At 44.0% G+C, this 20,643-nt stretch overlaps 1 protein-coding gene across 1 annotated transcript in view; it reads right to left on the bottom strand.

Annotated features, from left to right (window-relative positions):
- PRRG4 (proline rich and Gla domain 4) overlaps positions 1–20,643 on the bottom strand; it is a 247,846-nt gene that overhangs the window by 77,676 nt on the left and 149,527 nt on the right. The window contains exon 3 of the mRNA XM_069223514.1: positions 7,131–7,294. Coding sequence (XP_069079615.1) covers positions 7,131–7,294 — 164 coding nt within the window. The remainder of the gene's footprint in view (positions 1–7,130; positions 7,295–20,643) is intronic.

The raw sequence follows: 20,643 nt of genomic DNA, 5'->3' as shown, positions 1-20,643 counted from the left end.
TGTTTCCCCTGAGGTCCTGGGGGGAGAGGGGTGTTAGATGTGTAGTTCTGTGGTGGATTTGGACTGAAAAACTTAGGGCCTCAATACGAGTGTGCTCACATTGAGGGTTGGACCGTCACACTGCAGGTGGTCTGACCGCTCAATTACAACTTTGACGGGCAGACCCACCTAAAGACTGCCGCCCTCGCCAGCATCATAGATCCCAACACGGTGACAACGGTCGAGCTTGTAACCAGCTATGGTGGCACTGAACTCAGGCTGATTACAAGCCCACTTTCCGCCAGACTTTTCATGACAGGGATCTGCCCATGAAAAGTCTAGTGCCCCTACCCAGCACCATCAGTATGCGCACTGTCTGTTTTAAAGGAGCCGAGTCCAATATCCTAGCACTGTTTCCGCCAGTCAGCCTGGCAGGAATACTATAATACGCTTGGGGGGACGTCACTGCATAAATACTTTACACACTGCCCTAAGTTAAGACTGTCTGCTCTGTGCCATAGTTACTAGTAGCTAAGCACAGGTTAATTTGGTGACTTTAAGGGTTCACCCTGACAAGGCCTGCGATTATTTCTTGAGGTGGGTAATCACCCACCCAAAATAATAATCCAATTTCTTACAATAAAACTATAAAAAGAGATGGGGAAAGGCAAGTATTATGCTGTGGAAATGAAAGTGCTTTTATGAAGTCATCAGTTCAAAATGCACTTATTACATTCTTACCATTTCATGATAAACCCAGACCGGTGTGGGAAAAATGAAGGAAGTTGTCCATGGTAAAGGTACTCTGCAACGGATGCTATCAATACAGTGGCAGCCATGTACAGAAAATAGGTAATATAGGGCCAGATGTAGCAAACTGTTTGCGAGTCGCAAACGGCGAAAATCGCTGTTTGCGAGTCGCAAATGTGTGTTTGCTATGCAGAAATGCATTTTGCGAGTCGGAACCGACTCGCAAAATGCATTTCCGACTCGCAAATAGGAAGGTGTGTTCCCTTCCTATTTGCGAGTCGCAGTGGTATGCAATTCCATTTGCAAGTTACCATCCACTTGAAGTGGATGGTAACCCACTCGCAAACTGGAAGGGGTCCCCATGGGACCCCTTCCCCTTTGTGAGTGGACCCAAAAATATTTTTTCAGGGCAGGCAGTGGTCCAAGGGACCACTGCCTGCCCTGAAAAAATCCAAAACTAAAGGTTTCATTTTTTTTTTCTAAGTGCAGCTCGTTTTCCTTTAAGGAAAACGGGCTACACTTGGAAAAAATAAAACTGCTTTATTTAAAAGCAGTCACGGACATGGAGGTCTGCTGTTCCCAGCAGGCCTCCATCCCCGTGAGTGCCCAGAGTCGCTACCCACCTCATTAATATTAATGAGGTGGGTCTTTGCGATCCCATAGCGACTCGCAGAAGGTGTCTGAGACACCTTTCTGCATACCAATTTGCGAGTTGCAAATTGCGAGTCGGAAGGACTCGCAATTTGGAACTCGCAAATTGGTTTCTTCCTACATCTGGCCCTAAATGTGTTTATTTATATGTAGACTGGAGCAGCTAAAACATTGCTCCTCACTTTGACTCCTCCGCTCTTCCTAACCATCACCTCACCAACATTCCAATTCCATCTCAACATTCCAACCCAGCACCTTACTTCCCTTCCCCTTATAATCAAAGTCTGTTTTTTTCTGAATACCAAATTAAAAAGATATATAATCTTATCTCAAATTCAACAAAATTCATAAACAGTGAATAAATCATAAAATCATATACTCAGATAAATCGTCTTAAAAAACACATGCTGATACATTGGTAAATAATATTAAATATTATTCACGAGTAATCAACTATAATCACACACAGTCATCTAAAGCTTTAGGACATTTAGTTACTCTATTTGAACGTGTTATGTTTCCTTCTGTGTTTCTATTTTCTACTCCCTGTGGAACAGACACAAAAACTTCTGCGGAGAATTCAGTTTCCAACATATTTGTGGGAATGTTAGGATCAATATCAGAATCAAATGTGGAGACTTGTAGATCACATGTTGAAGATCATTTTTCACTTTTCACTTGATGTTGATGAAGCCGAAATTTCAGCACTTCCACTGAACTCTTCGGTATCATACTCAAAATCACTGTTATTACAAGTAATATCGTCATCAAACTTTTGTATATGCATATTGCCGCTACCATTGGCACATAGAATACATGGTGCTTTGCTACTTAAATGCCAAGGATACCATCTTCCAGTCTTACCAGAATGTTTTTAGGACTTCAGTAAATTTTTGAGGATCAAAAACATACTAACACGTTTACAAATTTTACATGGTTTCTTTATACTGACTCAGTCGCTCACCTTGATATCATACGGTTTCACACAGTGCCTCTTTTCATAGTAACTTATATTCACAATGTTTTTTTCCATAGATTGTTTTGTACCTCTTCCATCGGCCAATGCACCACTTCAATACCTATTAACCAACCAGGTTGAAGCTTTAAAATAGGTTTCCTTTCTCTCATAATTTTAAAAGAAGAGTATATGTGGCACTAACTACTGTTGTTCGTAGGACAGCTCAGTATTCATGACCTGTTGTTCCCAAATCAACCCATTTTTTTAAGCAATCTGGATGGCCCTACTCTACTAAAACGCTTCACCATTCCATTCAACTCGGATTATGGAGTGATGTTGTCATATGACTTATACCACACAATTCAATATACTTCTTTGCTTTAGTTGAACTGAATTGTACACCATTATCACTTAAGGCAAACCCTCAAATTGAAATAAATGGTCTAAAAAACTGGACACACAATCAGTGTCAATGTTGTCAACTATCTCAAAATATGGCCATTTAGAAATGCATCCATGGCTACAATAATATACTTATTGTCAACACCAACCGGTCCCCTAAAATCAACAGCAATACTTTCCAATGGCGTCTTTGGACACTCAAATGGTGCCAGGGCGACCTCAGTGTTTTCAATGTTTTATCAGCCATTATAAATTCACCACATTCTCTGACAACTCTCTCCACTCCAGGCCACAAATACGTATTCCTCACTGCACACTTGGTTTTCACAATCCCTAAATGACCTTCATGACACATTGAAATAATCCTTTCCCTCAAAGCACTTTGGGAAACAATCCTATCCCTCCCACATAATGTTGATTAACGTTTCGATAATTTACTATATACTTTCACAAATGGTTTGAAAATACCAAATTGTTTCTTGAATGGACATCCACCTTCAACACATTTCTTTACACTTTGTAATAACTCATCCTTTCGACATTCCACCTCTCATAACTTCTTTTAAAAACTCTGAGTCCCACTGTCCGAAACTAGCGCCACCTTAATATCCTCTTGAAATGTATCCTGATTTTCTGTTAAGTCAGTTGGCATCCTTTAAAATAAATCTGCTACAGCATTCTTCTTTCCTGGGACATACACAATTTTATACACAAGATCTAATGGCCGCATTGATATGCACGCTAACATTTTAGAGGCTTTGCTTAGCCTATCAGATGTTCACACCCTGATCAACAGTTTATCCTCACATCTCGTTATTACTTTTGTTCCTCTCACAAATAGGCGGAAATATTCCATTGCCCAAAAACACACCAATGCTTCTCTTTCAATAACAGCAAATTTCTCTTCCCCTGGATATAAATTTCGGGAACAAATGCCACTACAACATCCACACCTTCCTCATTGTATTGTGACAGTACTACTTCAATACCTTTATTACTGGCATCATTGGTAATGTAGCTAGTACACTGTGGATCAAATTCTTGTAGGGTAGATGCAGACACACTGTCACTTTTAATCCCAACAAATACTCATTCACACTTCTTTAACCATGCAAAATCAATGTTTTGTCCATGGTAGTCAGAAGCATGGCAGACATGCCCCAAACGTTTTTGGGTTCATAGGATTGTCCATGGCTCCTGCGAAGGCACAGAGATCACTGCATGACCAGTGGTGATCTTGAGATAAGGGGCCAAAGTCCACGCACAGTGACGGATGTAATGACCCCTTCCACCCTCACAGACTGCAGCCCACCTGACATACCTTAAATCAGGCCATAAGACATTAAGCACTCATTGTTTTCCTAATTGTTATTGTTATTATAACTATTTTAGTTGCAATAATAGTTGCAGTAATAGTAGTATTATTGTTACTGTTTTTATTATTATTGATTTTCTTGGAGCATGACATTCTGAACAATTTCCAGCTTCTTTTCGTCCACCCAGTAAGGGTACAGCATTTGACACAGAAGTTGCTTTTTGCCTTCTGATACATAGTCTTCCCAGCAAGCTTATTTTTCCTCTTAATTTCTAACTTCGTCCAAGTGTTGGGATTGAGCTTGCACTGGTGTAGCTTGGGATAACATTCTGGGAATCTCAGATGAGAAGTTCATACTGGTTACGTGGTAACTTAATATGGTTGACTGATGCTCTTCCACTGAAACTGCCCTGGTTGTTAGTTTCATTTTTTCCTTTTCCATCAACTTCCATCTTGGATATGAGACAATCACTTTAAGCAAGAACTGATTTTTTGAGGATCTCAAAATGATGCTGTATCTCTACAATGGAATAGCTTCCAATGATGTGGACTCTTCCTATATATTGTAACAAAGTTGGGAAAGAAGTGCGTCCTGGAGTTGGACCACTAAACCAATCATAAACATTCAACAGACAACATGCTTATGGGTACTAATCTGATAGCAGTCCAGGAAATGAGATGACCCCCAAGAGAGGTTGCCTCAAGGCTGAACACAACACCGCTCAGGACAACAGTATGTTGAGCGTAAGTTACAACGTGTAAATGTGATTTACACAGCACAGGAGAACCACACCGTCTTTCATTTTTAACAGCAAAGTCAGCATGGACAGCCTAGAAGATTATGAAGCCGAATCCAGCAAGGGATTTGCTTTGAAGAACTAAATATGTGGTTACACATTTTGTACTACTCGAAAATAGGGTTAAAAGAAACTTTTGCCTACATATATATGCAATGCCATTGCAGAACTTTTGAATGTTTTGTGCTTAAACATGTAATTGGTTTAGTGGTTACAAATAGGCGAGAATACTGTTATCCTATGATTAAGTGGTAGGCAGGGTAGGAGAACATGGGCAGCTCTTGGAAAAGGCATAAGCAATTGCAGTTAAGGCAGGATTGCCATGGCTTCAGGCTGTGGAACCTACACATGGCAGAGACAGGGGTAAGTGGTTGTACTAAAGCACAGTGTTGAAACTTGTGATAGGTGGGGAATCAATTTTGTTTCACTAAAGGTTTTTTGTGTCAAATGATGACACGAGTACTGGGCAAAATGATATTTTACTGCATAGTGTCCAACTGCTAAGAAATTATGTAAAGGGGTAGAAAGGGTTAGGAAAAACTCAAACCTCCATAAGTGTCTACGTAAAGCCACAGCAATATAGGTTGCCTTGGCGTTTAGCTAAAACCTTGGAATCCCAGCACACTCTAAAAACAGGTGCAAAAACCGTGGGTATGAGTGTAGGTGAGTTACTGCACAATTTCTGGAGGCATAGTATGTGTAACGTTCGAGAAAATTACACATATTACACGCCTAATCTTTGTGCCGTTATACATGCAATGACTGTACGTGAGGATTTCCTTCGAATACAAACATCACATTAAGATAATACTCAAATCAGAAATTGTGTGCCCTGGGGCAACCTTGAATGGGGTTTAGCATTCCTTAGAGCCACAGAATTTCCATTTACATCACTTATGACATCACCAGTGCGCAATACTTTGCACTTACAATGCTGCCCTGTGTTTTTCCTGATAGCGCAACGCTGCTCATTTTCACACAACATTGCACTATGCACGTTTTGGTACATCTAGGTTCTTTACTCTGCGTTTTAGGTGCAGTCGAGCGCAGTCTGTTCAAACAAATAAAATACTGGTTTTACTGTTATCCAATCAAATAAATTATCCTCTGCAAAATCACTGACAATTTTTACGAGGTCATGCCTTGTTTTGCTGCAAGAATTTTTCTTACTGTGTACTTTAAGGGGGACAGTCATCCATACTCTACATCAGCCCACAACACATTCAATGCTCGCTTGTAATTGGAAAAGCAAAATAAAATGTCCCCGAGTGCAAAGTACAGGTCACTGAAAAATCAGAACTGGCTGATGGTGGCATCCAAGACAAAGGACTAATTGGCAATTTTGGCTGAACTTTCATGACCTGGTTTACAAACAGTAAGGACTTGATTTAGACATCAGCGGAGGGATTACTCGATGACGAATATCCCATCCACTGTAATCTAAATACCATTGTTTTCTATGGGATTTAGTTTTCGGCGGAAGGAATATGTGTCGCCGTTGCGACAGAGTAACCCCTCAGCCCAGATCTAAATCAGGCCTTAAATGTAATTTTCTACCACTCGAATATTCAAGCCAGTTTGCTGATAGTGCCAATAATGCTGATTTAGGCACAAAGGTTTGTGCCCAGATTGGGGATAAAACGTGTGTGATAATAGTGCACTATTTCTCCACACAAATGTTGCCAGATAAAAACTTTCGGACTGAATGCATGGATGTACTGCACACATTATGTGGAATGGGTTAGCCATGATTCCGAAATGTGGAACTCGGTATGAGGAGTTAATACCACACACAAATACTGCACCCAGAGTGTGGGTACTTATTACCTCCCCACATTAATGAGGGTCTCTATGGGAGCAGGGTAAGGGCAAACAGGCAGACCCATCTGTTGAACAGTGGCATAAACGTAAATTGAGGGGGGTGCCCTGCATAGTACATGGAGGGTCCTCCTCCGGACTCAGGAGCTCTCAGACCAGGGACCTGTGCTGAGGGGCTCCTCAGAGCGCTCGCTCTCCCCACCCCCACCCCACCACGGGGGCTGCAGGGCCTATGTTACAACACTGCTGTTGAAGTCTTACATGATTCTGGGTAGGAGAAAGGTCATATGACTGTCATGTCTCAGTGGTGAGTTCACGCATTGTTACACATGAGGACTTGTCTTTCCTCCTTTCTTAGCTGCACTGCTGCATGTGTTTTTCTCTGCTGATTTTCCATAGAAGTTACTAACGCTTGGGAAGCAAGACATCGCCAAGGCAGAAGGATAACAAATATATTTACTGTTGCAGAGTGGTCTTTAAAAATCTCTCGTGCTTCTTCATAATTGCAAACTTCTTCGTAGCACTCTCTTTCAGGATTTCCAGGAACAAACATCTCAAAATCAAATCGGTTGTACAGCAGACTGCGACTGAGGAACATGTTGGCTTCCTCGCCATCAGTAAACACTGAAATGTAAATAGAAATATTAAAAAACTCTTAAAACGCAATTAAAGGTACATAAGACACAATAATTGTAATGTGAAATGTTTTTTAGCGCATAAAAGACCTGTATTCCAGGACATTTCCAACAAAGTCTTCATTTTGAAAATGATTTAATACAAGGGTTAGCCTGATTCCAAGTATTAGTAGTGTTTAAAAAACAAGCGAACCGTAGAACAAGAAGATAATCATTAATCCACGATCACACAAGTTGAACAAGCACTAAGTAGGGATTACAAGAATCTCAGGTCTTCAGGTTCCACGAAGTTCCACTTCAACTGTTTTCCAATAAAGGTCAGGCTTCACCAACCTGGGAGTAGATTGTGAACTACAGATAGCTCTCCAGCTGTCTATAAGCATGGAAGTCAATTCACCAAAATGCCAGAGGTAGCAGAAGTGACATCACATGCCCCTTGAACTCCACTTTCGGTCACACACACATACTTACACTTACGCCCAAAGTCACACTTACATAAACTCTCTCACATAAACACACTCCCACCCTCAAGCACACACACAACATACATTTGAAAGCATGTTTTACGTGCCTCAGTTGCCATAGAAGGGCATATTCCAGCTAATGGTATTACATTTTTATTACACTAATAGTGAAAAATACATTATCATTCACTGTTAGTGTAATAAAGAAAATGCAGAAAACAAAGAAAGAGAAGCCAAAACTGAGGTCCATAAAGAGCTCCCACTGTGTTCCTGGCACTGAATCTGCCACTTCTGAGGTCAAGGGTTGCAAAGGCAGTGTCAGGGGTCGCAAAGGGCAAGCCAAGAGTCGCAGCTATGACCACTGCAACCCCTGAATGATGTCCATGTCTGTAAGTAACACTCCTGTGCGCAGCCTAGCCTACTATAATAGTTTTGCTAGGTGAATTTAATGTATGGATGCCAACATTGAAAAGCCTGTATTTGAGACTTAAATGTTTAGATTTTCAGAAGTTTGCAGAAAAATGGTTAATTTCCAAAATATATTTAAAGCTCATGTTTAAGTGATAAATCATACAGTGCCTGAGGGACTTATCACTGATATTCTCAGAGGCATTGCTGCTATGGCTGTCATGTATTAACCATGTAGACCCTTTTCAAAATGATGAAGCCTTTTTGACATTATTGTTGGGAACCTGAATAATGCACCAAGGTGATCACTGCTGGTACCTTGAATGGGATGATGGCCACTAATGTCGTATTGTCTGATGTGGTCACTATTACATCACTAATAATATTAGTAGCTCTGGATGATTTTCATTGAACATAAGTAGCTCTTATCACAGAAAAGGTTGGGGGCCTAAAATAAAGATATGCCCTTTTCAGGGCGTGGCCAAGCTGCTGACCGACATGGCTGCGCTGTGCTGAAGCTCTGGCGGCTTCACCCTAAAACCATTTAATTGCTGCAGGTTTCTTATTAGCCACATGCGGAGACCTATGCCTACAAGCCCGCTGGACACATGGGGCAACATCGGTAGTGGCGGAGAAAGAAGAGATCCGGCTGAAGCGGTGATTTGGACCGCGAAAGCAGATTGGGCCTACTGGGGTGAGTTCAGCCTGAGGAGGAGATGGTGCGCACTTCAGCTGTTGAGCCCGCTCCATCTGCGTCCTGGGGACGGACAGGATCACAGGCCAGACTACCGCTTCCGGCTCTCTGCTACCCCCCTCCAGCGTCACCGGGGACCTGGTGGTAGGGGGCACCTTGGTCCACAAAAACGCTTGACCGTCGACAACAAAGTGCAGCGGCGGACCACATGACTGGGGCCCAATCTAGGAGGCTGGTACTTGGTTGCGTCTCATAGGAGAAGGCAGGGGCCATCGCAACTTAGCCGATGGACTCGAGGTAGGACGGGAGCCTCACACCTCGAGGCCCTGAGAAACTAGTGCTGCTGCCTGCCCTTGCACTGATGGGCCGTTGCAGTGCCTAGTGTGCTGCTGGTTACTACATGTGCCGGCCCGGCCTCATTAGCCCTACATGCTTCCCACTGCTGCAGCCTCGAATTTGCTCCACCAACCTGAGGGTCTGGGCCTGATGGCCTTTGGCGACGTGATCCGTGCGCCCAGTGATGCAGAGGGATTGTGGCACTTGCGCTGTGCTGTGTCTCAGCGCTAGGTGGAATCCATTTTTGCATTCCCAGCCTCTCTCACTGAGGCATATTTCTACTTAGTGATTTGTGTGCTGAGCTACTAAACCATTACATCCCAAATAGTAAACCTGTGCTCCCACTTGCCCTACACGACCATCAAATACCATTGATCATTACCACATGGGTTCCTGGAGCCTATGGTCCGCGGCGACCCCAAACAAGGGCACCTTAATTTTAAGAAGCAAAAGCCAGAGGGCCCTGCGAGGTCTACCTCGAAGGTGGAGGGGTGGGAACTATGCAGCACTGATCCAATGCCTGTCGGTGGCACTGAGGCCATCATGGCAGAGCTCAGAGTGCGATTTGGGGCCATGAATGGTCGCTTTGACGCCTTGGCTCAAAGACTTGATATTATGACTGAACAAAAAAAGTGCCACATCACTCCTAAGGAAGGATATCTGGCCTAGAGGATGGCTCTGCCTAATCAGTGCGAAACCTGGACAATATGGAGAAACTGTTAAAAACAGTGGCTATGAAGAACAAGAATTTGGAGGCCAGGGGCCGGCGCATTATAGGAAACACTGAATCCACCAAACCTGGCTGGCTTACTCTTTTCGTTGAGAAATTTCTGGCTGATTTTTTAGTGCGCAACAATTCACCTCTACATTTGTAATTGAACGTGCGCACCGTTCACTTGGTCTAAGACCAAACCCTTGTTGCCCTCCTCGACTCATCATAACTTGCATTCTAAATTTCAGGCATAGAGACATGGCCCTGCGATTGGCCAGGGAAAACGGTCCACTGAACTGGCAGTGGTCTTCCATCTCCCAGTATCCAGACTTCACTGCCATGGTCCAAGAGACGTGCAGCAATTTCATAGATGTCAAAAACCACACTCCTGAAACTGGGAGTTCTTTACGGGATGCTATACCCTGCCTGCCTTCAAAAGTTGACCTTAATGGTAAATGTCACACTTTTGACACACAGAAATTCTCTAAACATCATCAGAGAGATTGTAGTGCCACCTGCAATGCCTCACAAGACAGAACCCTGCTGGATATTCATTCCAGCGCCACTAATGACTTCCTCTCACCTGGATAAAGTTGGCATCTCTGGCACATGAGAATGCCCATGTTGCATATGGGCACTGTTTCAAACTTCCATGTAACAGCCCTCGGATTGTTGCTGGTGCCTACTCCTTTTGGCTGACTCGATATCCTGACAGCACTATTTTTGTTTGCTCCTAGATGTGCAGGGTGCCCGCTGTTGCACTGCCACCCGCAAGTGGTAAACACATACATGTTAAAAATGTTTTTTTGTTTGATAGGGATCAGCAAGCGGGATATACTGGGTCTCTTTTAGCCCAGTTTGAGTGGGGGGAGGGAACTGCTACAATCAACATTTGCATTACTGACTGTTGTATATGTCGCTCTCACTGCTCATCACATAGTCGCAAACTACTCTCCTTATTGTATTTATAATATTACCATTTATGGTCCATACCCTTGTTACTGAAACACAAGATCTCTCCCTTTGAATTATATCCTGGAATATCAGAGGTCTTAATGACTGCCGTAAAGGTAAACAGGTTCCACAATATGACACCAGATATGGAGTGCAGATTACATTCTCCAGGGAACCCACTTGCCCCCTGGTGGTAAATATACCTTTGCCTCAACCTGGGGAACACATTGGTTCTTAGCAATCTATAGTTCCTATGCTCCGGGGTATGTGTACCATTATACACAAAAATATCCTGTTTAGACATGCTTGCACTGTCACAGACACAGAGGGAAGATACATATTGGTAACTGGTACCCTGGCAGGACATTCAGTGCTTCTAGCTAATATTTATGGACCCAACATTGATTTCCCAGACTTCTTTCGAACCCTTTCCACCCAGATTAGAACCCTAGACTTCGACTACATTATAATAGCCAGGAATTATAATCTACTCATGGACCCCACAACTGACACCACCACTCTGTGCCCATAAAACAATCCAAAATCGCTCTCACTATCCTTAAAGACATCTGTAATACTTGTCTCCTGCATGATGACTGGGATTTGAAGCAATTGTCTGATTTACGCTATGCCCACTGCTCGGCCTCATACATCATGTGGTTATGCATTGACTATTTTCTTCTCTCTGCCACACTCTGACCATGGCTGAACTCCACATTCCACCTCTCTCGTAAACTATCAGACCATTATCCATTATTGATTACTCTTGACATTTCCTTTGGGGGAGCTCTGAAAAACATTGGCGATTCCCCACACTTGCGATGTAGGATGAACTGTTTAGTTCTGAAATTCACACTGCCATTCTAGAGTATTTTCAGTTCAATGATGGTTCGGTTGAAACCCATGTCACCTTATGGGATGCTTTCAAAGCGTGCATAAGGGGAATTTGCATTGCTAAACAATCAGGGGTTCTCAGAGACATTCCTAGGAGTCTCTGAACTATTGAGGAACAATTAGCATCACTTGATGCTCAAGCATCTTTGGACGCTCGCCCACCAATCACTCTGAAATGTGAAGCTCTTCTGACAGAGTACCTTGACTTAGCCGAGAGGGAGGTTCTGTTCCTGGGCAAACATGCAAGTGCTTGTAGATACGGTGAGAGACAGTGACCTGGACAGACACTAGCCCAATTACTTATGCCGCCAAGGGCAAACTCCTACATTCCAGAACTCCATTTTGCTGATAAACATGTCACATCAAATAAAGATATAGCTGATACCATACTGCATTACTACACCCAATTATATACTCCCCAGTAATGGATGATGCCACTACCCTGTCATCCTACTTAGACGAGGTGGCAATGGTTTGCCTTATCACCCCGCAACAACAATTCCTTACAGAACCGATTGCCTGAGACAAGGTTATACAATTAATAGACTCTTTGAATGGCACCAAAGCCCCCGGACTTGATGGCTTTACCAGAGAATTCTATAGGCGATTTAAACACCTCTTAGCCCCCTGACTACTAGCGGTATTTGAGGAATCCATATAACTGGGAGTACTTCCCCCGACCATGCATGAAGTGGTAATGACGCTCCTTCCTAAACCTGGTAAAGACCCCTTGCTCTGTGGCTCTTACCAACCACTATCACTGTTAAATTTTGATAACAAAATCTTAGCGAAAATACTGGCTCTCATTATTAATGCACGTATCAGAGTAAACAGCTCTATTACTGACCTCTTTCCCATACTGAGAGATACCCGGCAGGGTTGGCCCCTCTCACCACTTATTTTTGTCATAGCCCTAGACCACCTAGTTTGACACCTTTTTCTTGCCCACTCTCATCGAGGTCTTCAATTTCAGATGTGTCCCTTGCTTATTTCCCTCTACACAGATGATATCCCGCTCTTTATTCAGAAGCCTGAGGAAAATCTTACCCTTAACCTTTTACAAGAGGTGACGAGGTTTGGAACCTTCTTCGATCTTTGGATTAACTGGTCCAAGTCAGAACAATTCCCCATCACTCCCAATACTCGGAATGTCCATAGTGATGATCCCCTGACATGGTGTGATGAGTCTGTGAAATATTTTGGTATCATCATGCACAAAGATAAAGTACTGCAACTAAATTATGATCCTGTTATGGACAAGCTGTCGATGCAAATTGAGAGATGGATTAAACTACCGCTCTCTATGGCTGGCAGGATCGCCATTATTAAGATGGTGGTTCTCCCCTGGTTTCTTTATTTGTTTATTAATATTCCAATCCCCCTTACAAACACTTTCCTCCTTATGCTTCGTAGTCTACTTACTAAACTCGTCTGGGCATTGGAGATCGCAAATCAAATGGAACACATTAGTGCTATCCTATGAGAGGGGTGGATTTGTAGTACCACACTTTCAACTATACTACCTGGCTGCCCAATGCCAAGATGCGCATTCTTGGTATCACGCAGATGCTCAATGATATACTCCAAACCTGAGATGGATCTTGCGGCTCTGACCCAACTGGGTTCATTACTGCCCTGGGGTCCCTCTGGATCCTCAGGACATTCAAACCCTATCTACCACTTGTTGGGCATGGAGGCTCCTGGGTGGATCTTTCCTTTATTCACATGCATTGGCACTTGCAGACAACTCATAGCTCCCTGTCATATGCGAAACCCTGGTGAAATGCACACTCTTGCGATATGGCCTCATAACATTTGCTTACATTTTCCCTAATGGTCATGCATTCTCGCACTCCACAGATGCTTGTTTCATCAGTGCGCTGCCACTGGACCGCTTTATCCTATATTGTCTTCATAAACCATTGAGAGCCACCGTGCCTACTTATCCGATAGCCCCAGATGACTTTCCGCCTTTGACACTTATAGTATCAGTTGTGGACTGTGCACGTCTGCTCTCTTGTTTGTATGGTGCCAGCACTGCGATGCTTTCCGGACAGGATCATAAACTCAGATCATATTGGGAACGCAACCTAGGCCGCTCAATAACCGATAAAATGTGGGCTGCATGTTGCGCTCAGACTAGACTGGTTTCACAGAACCACCGTCATAAACTTCTCCATTTCAAATTCCTATGACGGGCCTGTATAACTGCTGCAGATCAACACAAATACGATTCAACCCGCACCTCAAACTGTCCCAAGTGTCACATGGATGGGGAAGACTTTCTCCACATGGCCTGTAGCTACCTAACTCTGCACACGTATTGGATCGACATTTTTCAAATATTATCACAAATGCTTGAAGTCAATATCCCTCCAGACGCCCTGATTGCACTTCTGGGTTATACATTAGACCTCCCCAAAAGCACCAGACAATTCACTGCCATAGCACTCCTCCTGTGCTAAACAAGAAGTTGTGATCCATTGGGGTAGACACTCCCCACTCCCTTCCCAGTGACTAAGTGGCTTACCAACCTGACATAGTGTGACAAAATTGTGAGAAATACATGCGTCCCTACAATCACCGACATAAAGAGCCCAAGATATCTGGCATCCATTTTGTTCCTACCAGTTGACAGCTACCGCTCAATCGCAGCAGACCAACCATGACATAACGGATCCCCCAGAACAGCCCTTAGACTCTTCATTACCACTTGCCTAGATTCCTGTACTGCATCTTGCAGCTACAAAATACCACCCCCCCCTCCCAAGATGGACACACTCTACTTACATATTTCTTTACTGCTGATACCTGTTTACACTCTATTGGAGATTCCAAGCTCCTCTGCGTTTTATATGCTAAAACATTTCGGACCTTATAGTACTTCAACCCATTCATTGATCACATGGGTGCAATTTTATACACACTTATGCTTTCTATTATATCGTTAGTAGTTGTTAATTGGGTTTTCTCCCACTGGTTGGATGATACATGTTAATAGCGTAAACGCACGGCAGTCATTTTTGTTTGACTAGATTATTGCCCGGAACTATTTTTGTACTTACTGCCAAAACTTTTCTGCCAATGTCTGACTATCCTTGCATATGGGAAATGAGTAAAAGCAGTTAAAAAATATCTGCCCTTCTTAGGTTCAGGCGCTAGAGAGCTGCCAACGTGACATTTTAATTGGAATAGTGAAGAACAGAAGTCCTGACAAGAAATGACCGGGCAGTGGGGCCTGCCTGCTAAGTCACGCCCGACTTATGTTTAGACATAGGGCATAGTATCATACAACATTATTATCAACCAATTCCAAGTCTTCTTTTTGCTTTTATTCCATGAATGATCATTAATTTATCATAACTTTTTCTGTTACCAAGTTATACCATAAAACATAGCCAATGTGTTGAATTTATAAAGTGCTGGAAATTCAGCATTTCATTTCTTTCAAACAAATATTTAGTTGTAGTATTACATTACCATATTTGTGTCATTTGAATACAACCATTGCGTGTCATTTCAGCCTTTCATTTTTGAGTGCAATTGTTACCCTGTCTTTGTCAAATATCTAAACTGAAGGCGAAAGAAGGCGGTCTTAGCCAATCTTTGCGCATGGATTTGTAGAAAAGGTGTGCTTCGGGCTTTCTACGCGGGTACTTTGGCAAAACGGGTCAGTGACTTTAAGTTGATTTCTGCGGTGACCAAGAGGTTACAAGTTCGAATCCAAGCCACCCTCGTGACAACGCAAATTTAATGCAGTTACTTTTAGTATCACATGCTTATTACAGTGCCTAGAAAGGGCGGCATGAAGCACTCTCTAAAAATAAATTTTAATTACATTTGCAATGAGTGAAGCAGCCATTTTTACCACACTCAATACTTTAATAAAACACGATTTATATGGTGATACCCCATCTCCCATTAAGTCTGCCTTCTTCCTAAAAACACCCGTCAGAGAAAACACATCGCCTGTATTACTAAAAGGACATATTTTCCCTGTTTGTGCCACAGCGCACCTTTAAGCAGGCTGCCGGGTGCAAGCAGGGAAAGTGCACCCTATTATGAAGAATACGCTGCCCTTAGAACAGCCACAAACTTGCACTACCAAGTTAAAGACAGAGCAGGGGCCGTATTACAGAAAGTACCCCAGGAGGGCACAGGCATGTGCGCCCACTTTGTGCGCTCCCCGGACGACTTTGATATTACAGAAGGGGCCAGATGCTTGTGCAATAGAGTTAGCAATACAAATATCACTGGTGCACTTCTACCACCAGTGCTACCTCAAGAAGGCATTCCTTCATTTCCATGGGGGTGCAGACCCATACAAGTGAAGGAATGTCTTTGCCTCTGCACCTGTGCCGTATTATGGATGCAGGTGCAAAGGCAAAGAAGCTGTCAGGAAGTGCAATTAAAGTGCATCTCAAAAAGGTAGCGCGCTGCCAGTGCGCCCCCCGGTTGCAGCACTTCTGAGGGAGAAAAGGGGTCCCAGCGACCCCGCCAGACATCCTTTGCAGGTGGGTGCAGTCACTCACTGCATCCACCTAAAAAGGGATTTCTAATCCCTCTTTATAGAGCAGGCGGGTTACCGCTTGCACAATAAAACATGGAGCGGCTGTGAAGCGGCCACTCCGTATTTCACTTGAATGTGCTGCCCTCACGGCAGTGTATGTTCGAAGCTACTCTGGGGGCAGCACATCCACAGTAATAGGGTGCGCATTCCCTGCCTGCGCACCTATTTAAAGGTGCACCATGGCACAAACAGTGAAAGTGTGGCTTACATATAATATGGCCCAGGTTGTTTAAAAACGTCTCTGTTTTTTTTCTGTCTCTCTAATACGGCATGGGCACAGAAGAAAAGTGATTCCCTCATTTGCATGGTGCATCGTCCCCGATCCAATGAGGGACTGCCCTCTCTTGACAACGTTGGCGATATGTAAGCATATTCCTTCTGTAATACCGCAGCGCCCCAGGGGCACGCAAAGCGGGAGCAAACGCCAGTTGCTCCTCTGGGCACTTTCTGAAGTACAACCGATATGGTGTGTTATGGAGGATTAACATACATGCAATATTAGGAGATAATGGCATATGTATTATAATGGAGAGGGAGATAATATTATGTCCAGGACACAAAGAGTACCAGTTCGACATTATCAAGTATGCACACAAAGATAGCAAAGAAACAGGTCGCATGAGGCATATTGGTCGTATAAGATATAGTTAGTGAGCATCTGAAACCGTAAAAGACTAAATAGATTAAGGTAAAGCTACTGGCGCTTCTGATCTCTAATGCTCATCTCTAGTTATGGGTGGGCTGAGATCACACTTCACTATAAAGAGAAAATAGCTGCAAATATCACAAAATGCTTTCAGTCAGAAAAAGTGATATTTCTAATCATGGCAGTATATAAGCGACTATACCGCCCATTTTATGATTTATTTCCTAATCATTTTTTTTTATTTGAAAGTCTACACATAAGTAGCTGATAAGATTTTGGTATATATGCTTGGTTGCAGCGCCGGCTCCTCCAATAAGGCGGAGGAGCGTTGACCTACTGCTTTATGCAGTGAAGAAAAGGGAAAAATAAAATGATGATAACTCAACATTATAATCATTTTATTTTTTCTCTGGAGCTGGGTTAGAGTGAGGAGGCTGAAGGAGTGGTTCGTGCACATATGTGTGCATGACGCTTTGGCCGGCTGTGCTGGGCCAGCCAAACAGTCATGCACACTTTGCATTTCTCCACTGGGCTGTATTGAACAGTCGGGAGGAGGAAGTGCACAGTGGCCTACTCCCTGTCTGAGTGCCGAAACAGGCCGCTCAGACCAAGCACGATGCTGCTGTTATGCTGGTGACAGCTGTGTCCTGATTGGAGGGTAGTCTGGAAGCCTGTGTGCTTCCTGGAGTTGGCGAAGAGATGAGGAGGAAGGGGAGATGGAACCATCTCTCCAAACATAAAAATAAGTTTTGTTTTTTTTACATTTAATTTAATTTATCTTTTTTTTATACCCCCGACCCCACCACCCCTGTTGACAAGTAGCCACCACTGCTTTAGCCTATAATCTATGCTCTACATAATTTAGGGAGATTATGGAATTGCTGTACCCTAAGAAAAGGAAACGTCTCTTGACTAAGTGAAACAATAATTGGTGCATAAGGGGCCCATGGATATTATTTAGGGGTCACAGTTGCAACCCCAAGAATGCCCCTTGTGACCCCTGGCACTGCCTTTGCAACCCTTGACCTCAGAGGTGGCAAAATTAGATCAGTGTCAGGAATACAGGTGTAGCTTGCCTTATGAACGTTGGTTGGGGCTCCACTTTCTTGTTTCCAGTCAGTTTTCTATTACTCTAATAGCGAATAATATTATGTTATTCACTATTAGTGTAATACAAAATAGAGTACAATTGGCTAGAATATGACCCCCATTGGGAGTTGAGGTAAGTAAAGCACTTTTAAATATATGTATAAAGAATGCTCGTGGGTTACACAAGGGCTGGGTGAGAGAAAGTGGACAGCTTCGCCAAGGGAGTGAGACAAGAGCATCTTGGTGCTGGACAGCATAGCACTAAGCTTGCCCTAACCACAAGCGAGCATGTTCCCCAGGATCTCCCTAGTACTCTACCTTCTACAACTGAATACATGGCTGGAGATCCTGAGAAGCAGGATTTCTTGGCTCACCAAAGAAGTCAGTAAGCGACATACAGCGGGCTACACGCTATGGGGTCATCAGCTCAAATGGGCGAGTTTAGGTGCAGGTGCACTTCATTGTTAAAAGGACGTAGGCTACCTAGAACAGCACCACAACTCTAACAAAAGAGATAGACTTTCCCAAATAACTGGGTACCAGTGATGCTCACTGGAGAGTCGCCAATTCTGCCAGCTCACCTATCTACTCCGTGCAGAAGGTGAGTGAGCTTGTTAAACTTGAAGGCGGGCTGATGAGTAGCAATCCCTCTGCAAGTCACGAGGGCAAGAATGAGCGTGGCAGGTTATATTCCTTGAGGGAACGCGTTCCAGAAACCCGGCTAGCACTATGCTAATAACTATGTTGTATGTACAAGTATTGATTTCTCTGTGCTTCTTTTGATCTGGGGCTTCTTGTAGAAGGGATGCTGTCTACAATCAGTTTACGAACCAACCGTGTACACAGCAACCTTTGGGGCAGTTGGAGTAGCGGTGATCTTGGCCCATTGCCGCTTCAACCACATCTCCTGTTGCAGCACCTGGGTAGAGCAACTGTATTGCACTCAGAGCTTTTAACGGTAAGGTACTGAGTACCTGCACTAATTTAATTTCAAAATGGGAGTACCTGACGGCTCTGCGCAATACCTTTAATAGAACAGCACCAATAATTCTAAGTAGCAAACAGGTACTCTAAGTTAGTGATCATACTGCACTGCAAACCGCTATAGGTTTTCAGGGCCCTCTACTATGCCAGAAAAATATATTTAAGAATGCGGTTCTCATCTCCTCGAGACTATACTTCAAAAAGTGTCTGCACTCCGACGCATGTTAAAACATAATTGATACCTAACAAAAAAACACATTACACAATACTTTAGATATAATTAAATATTCAGAGGCCCTAGGCAACGCTCTTAACTGCGACCAAAGGAAATGCAAGTGTTGGAAGGATCACAGGAAACAAAACGAAAGTAATAAAAAATTATCGTTATGATTAGAATACTTTTTACTACAAAGAACGGAAGGCGGTGACAACACTAAACTAGGCACCAGTTCCGATTCCACAGGAAAAGAGTAACAAAAAGAGCCACCTTCCGTTTTAAGTACTGTTCCTTCGGTGATGGGGGGGCAGATTACCGACGGAGTTTGGGGGTCAGAGGGACTGATGAAGTTACCATTCCTGCCCAGCCCATCAAGATTTTAAATAAAACAAAAGCAAGAGCCTATGATTCCTGGAAACTAGATATATTCTTCTCGGGTCTTCCTCCCTATTTCAAATACCCGCATGAAGCAATGTTGAGAAGCAGTTGGCAGGGATTCCGCATCCAGTCCAAAGCCAGACTCCAAGCCACCGCAGCCAATGGATAACTTGACCAAAAACACCTGGCCAATTCTGCACAAGCAATCATGAATCAATCCAAGATTACTAACCTTTCCAGCCAGTAACAGAATATATTTACACATACGTGATTGGTTGTAATCTCAGTGGGTGCTACCCTAAACCTCCAGACTCCTAGATCACTGTTCGATTATTGTATATAGGCCCTCATTACAACCCTGGCGGTCCAAGACCGGCAGGGCTGTTCTGGAGTAAGCACTGCCAACAGGATGGCGGTGCTTCCCAGGGCATTATGACCGCAGCGGAAGCGCTGCAGTCGCACCGCCGGGGCCGGCGGTTTCCCACCACAATGGCCCTGGCGGTTGTAATCCGCCAGGGCAGAGCTGCTTGCAGCGCTGCCCAGGGGATTACGAGCCCCCCTACCGCCAGCCTTTTCCTGGCGGTTTGAACCGCCAGGAAAAGGCTGGCGGTACGGGGAGTCGCGGGGCCCCTGGGGGGCCCTGCACTGCCCATGCCACTGGCATGGGCTGTGCAGGGGCCCCCTGACACGGCCCTTGCAGCTTTTCACTGTCTGCTATGCAGACAGTGAAAAGCGCGACGGGTGCAACTGTACCCGTCGAACGTCCGCAACACCGCCGGCTCCTGTGTTGCGGCCGAGATCCCCGCTGGGCTGGCAGGTGGAAACTAGGGGATCTCCTAATGGCCACAGCGGGAGTGCGGCCGCATTGGCGGCAGCCACCCGCCAAGGTCATAATAAGGGCCATAGTGTCCCTTGCTACGGAAAATGATGCAGAGGTGTTAGTCATCTGATTCTTTGCGCATTGTGTTTTTCCTTCTGTGAGGGACGATGTA

The sequence above is a fragment of the Pleurodeles waltl genome, chromosome 3_1 (assembly GCF_031143425.1).
Source record: "Pleurodeles waltl isolate 20211129_DDA chromosome 3_1, aPleWal1.hap1.20221129, whole genome shotgun sequence".
Lineage (NCBI taxonomy): Eukaryota > Metazoa > Chordata > Amphibia > Caudata > Salamandridae > Pleurodeles > Pleurodeles waltl.
Note: the sequence above shows the minus strand (reverse complement) of the source record. Positions and strands in the feature narration are given on the sequence as shown.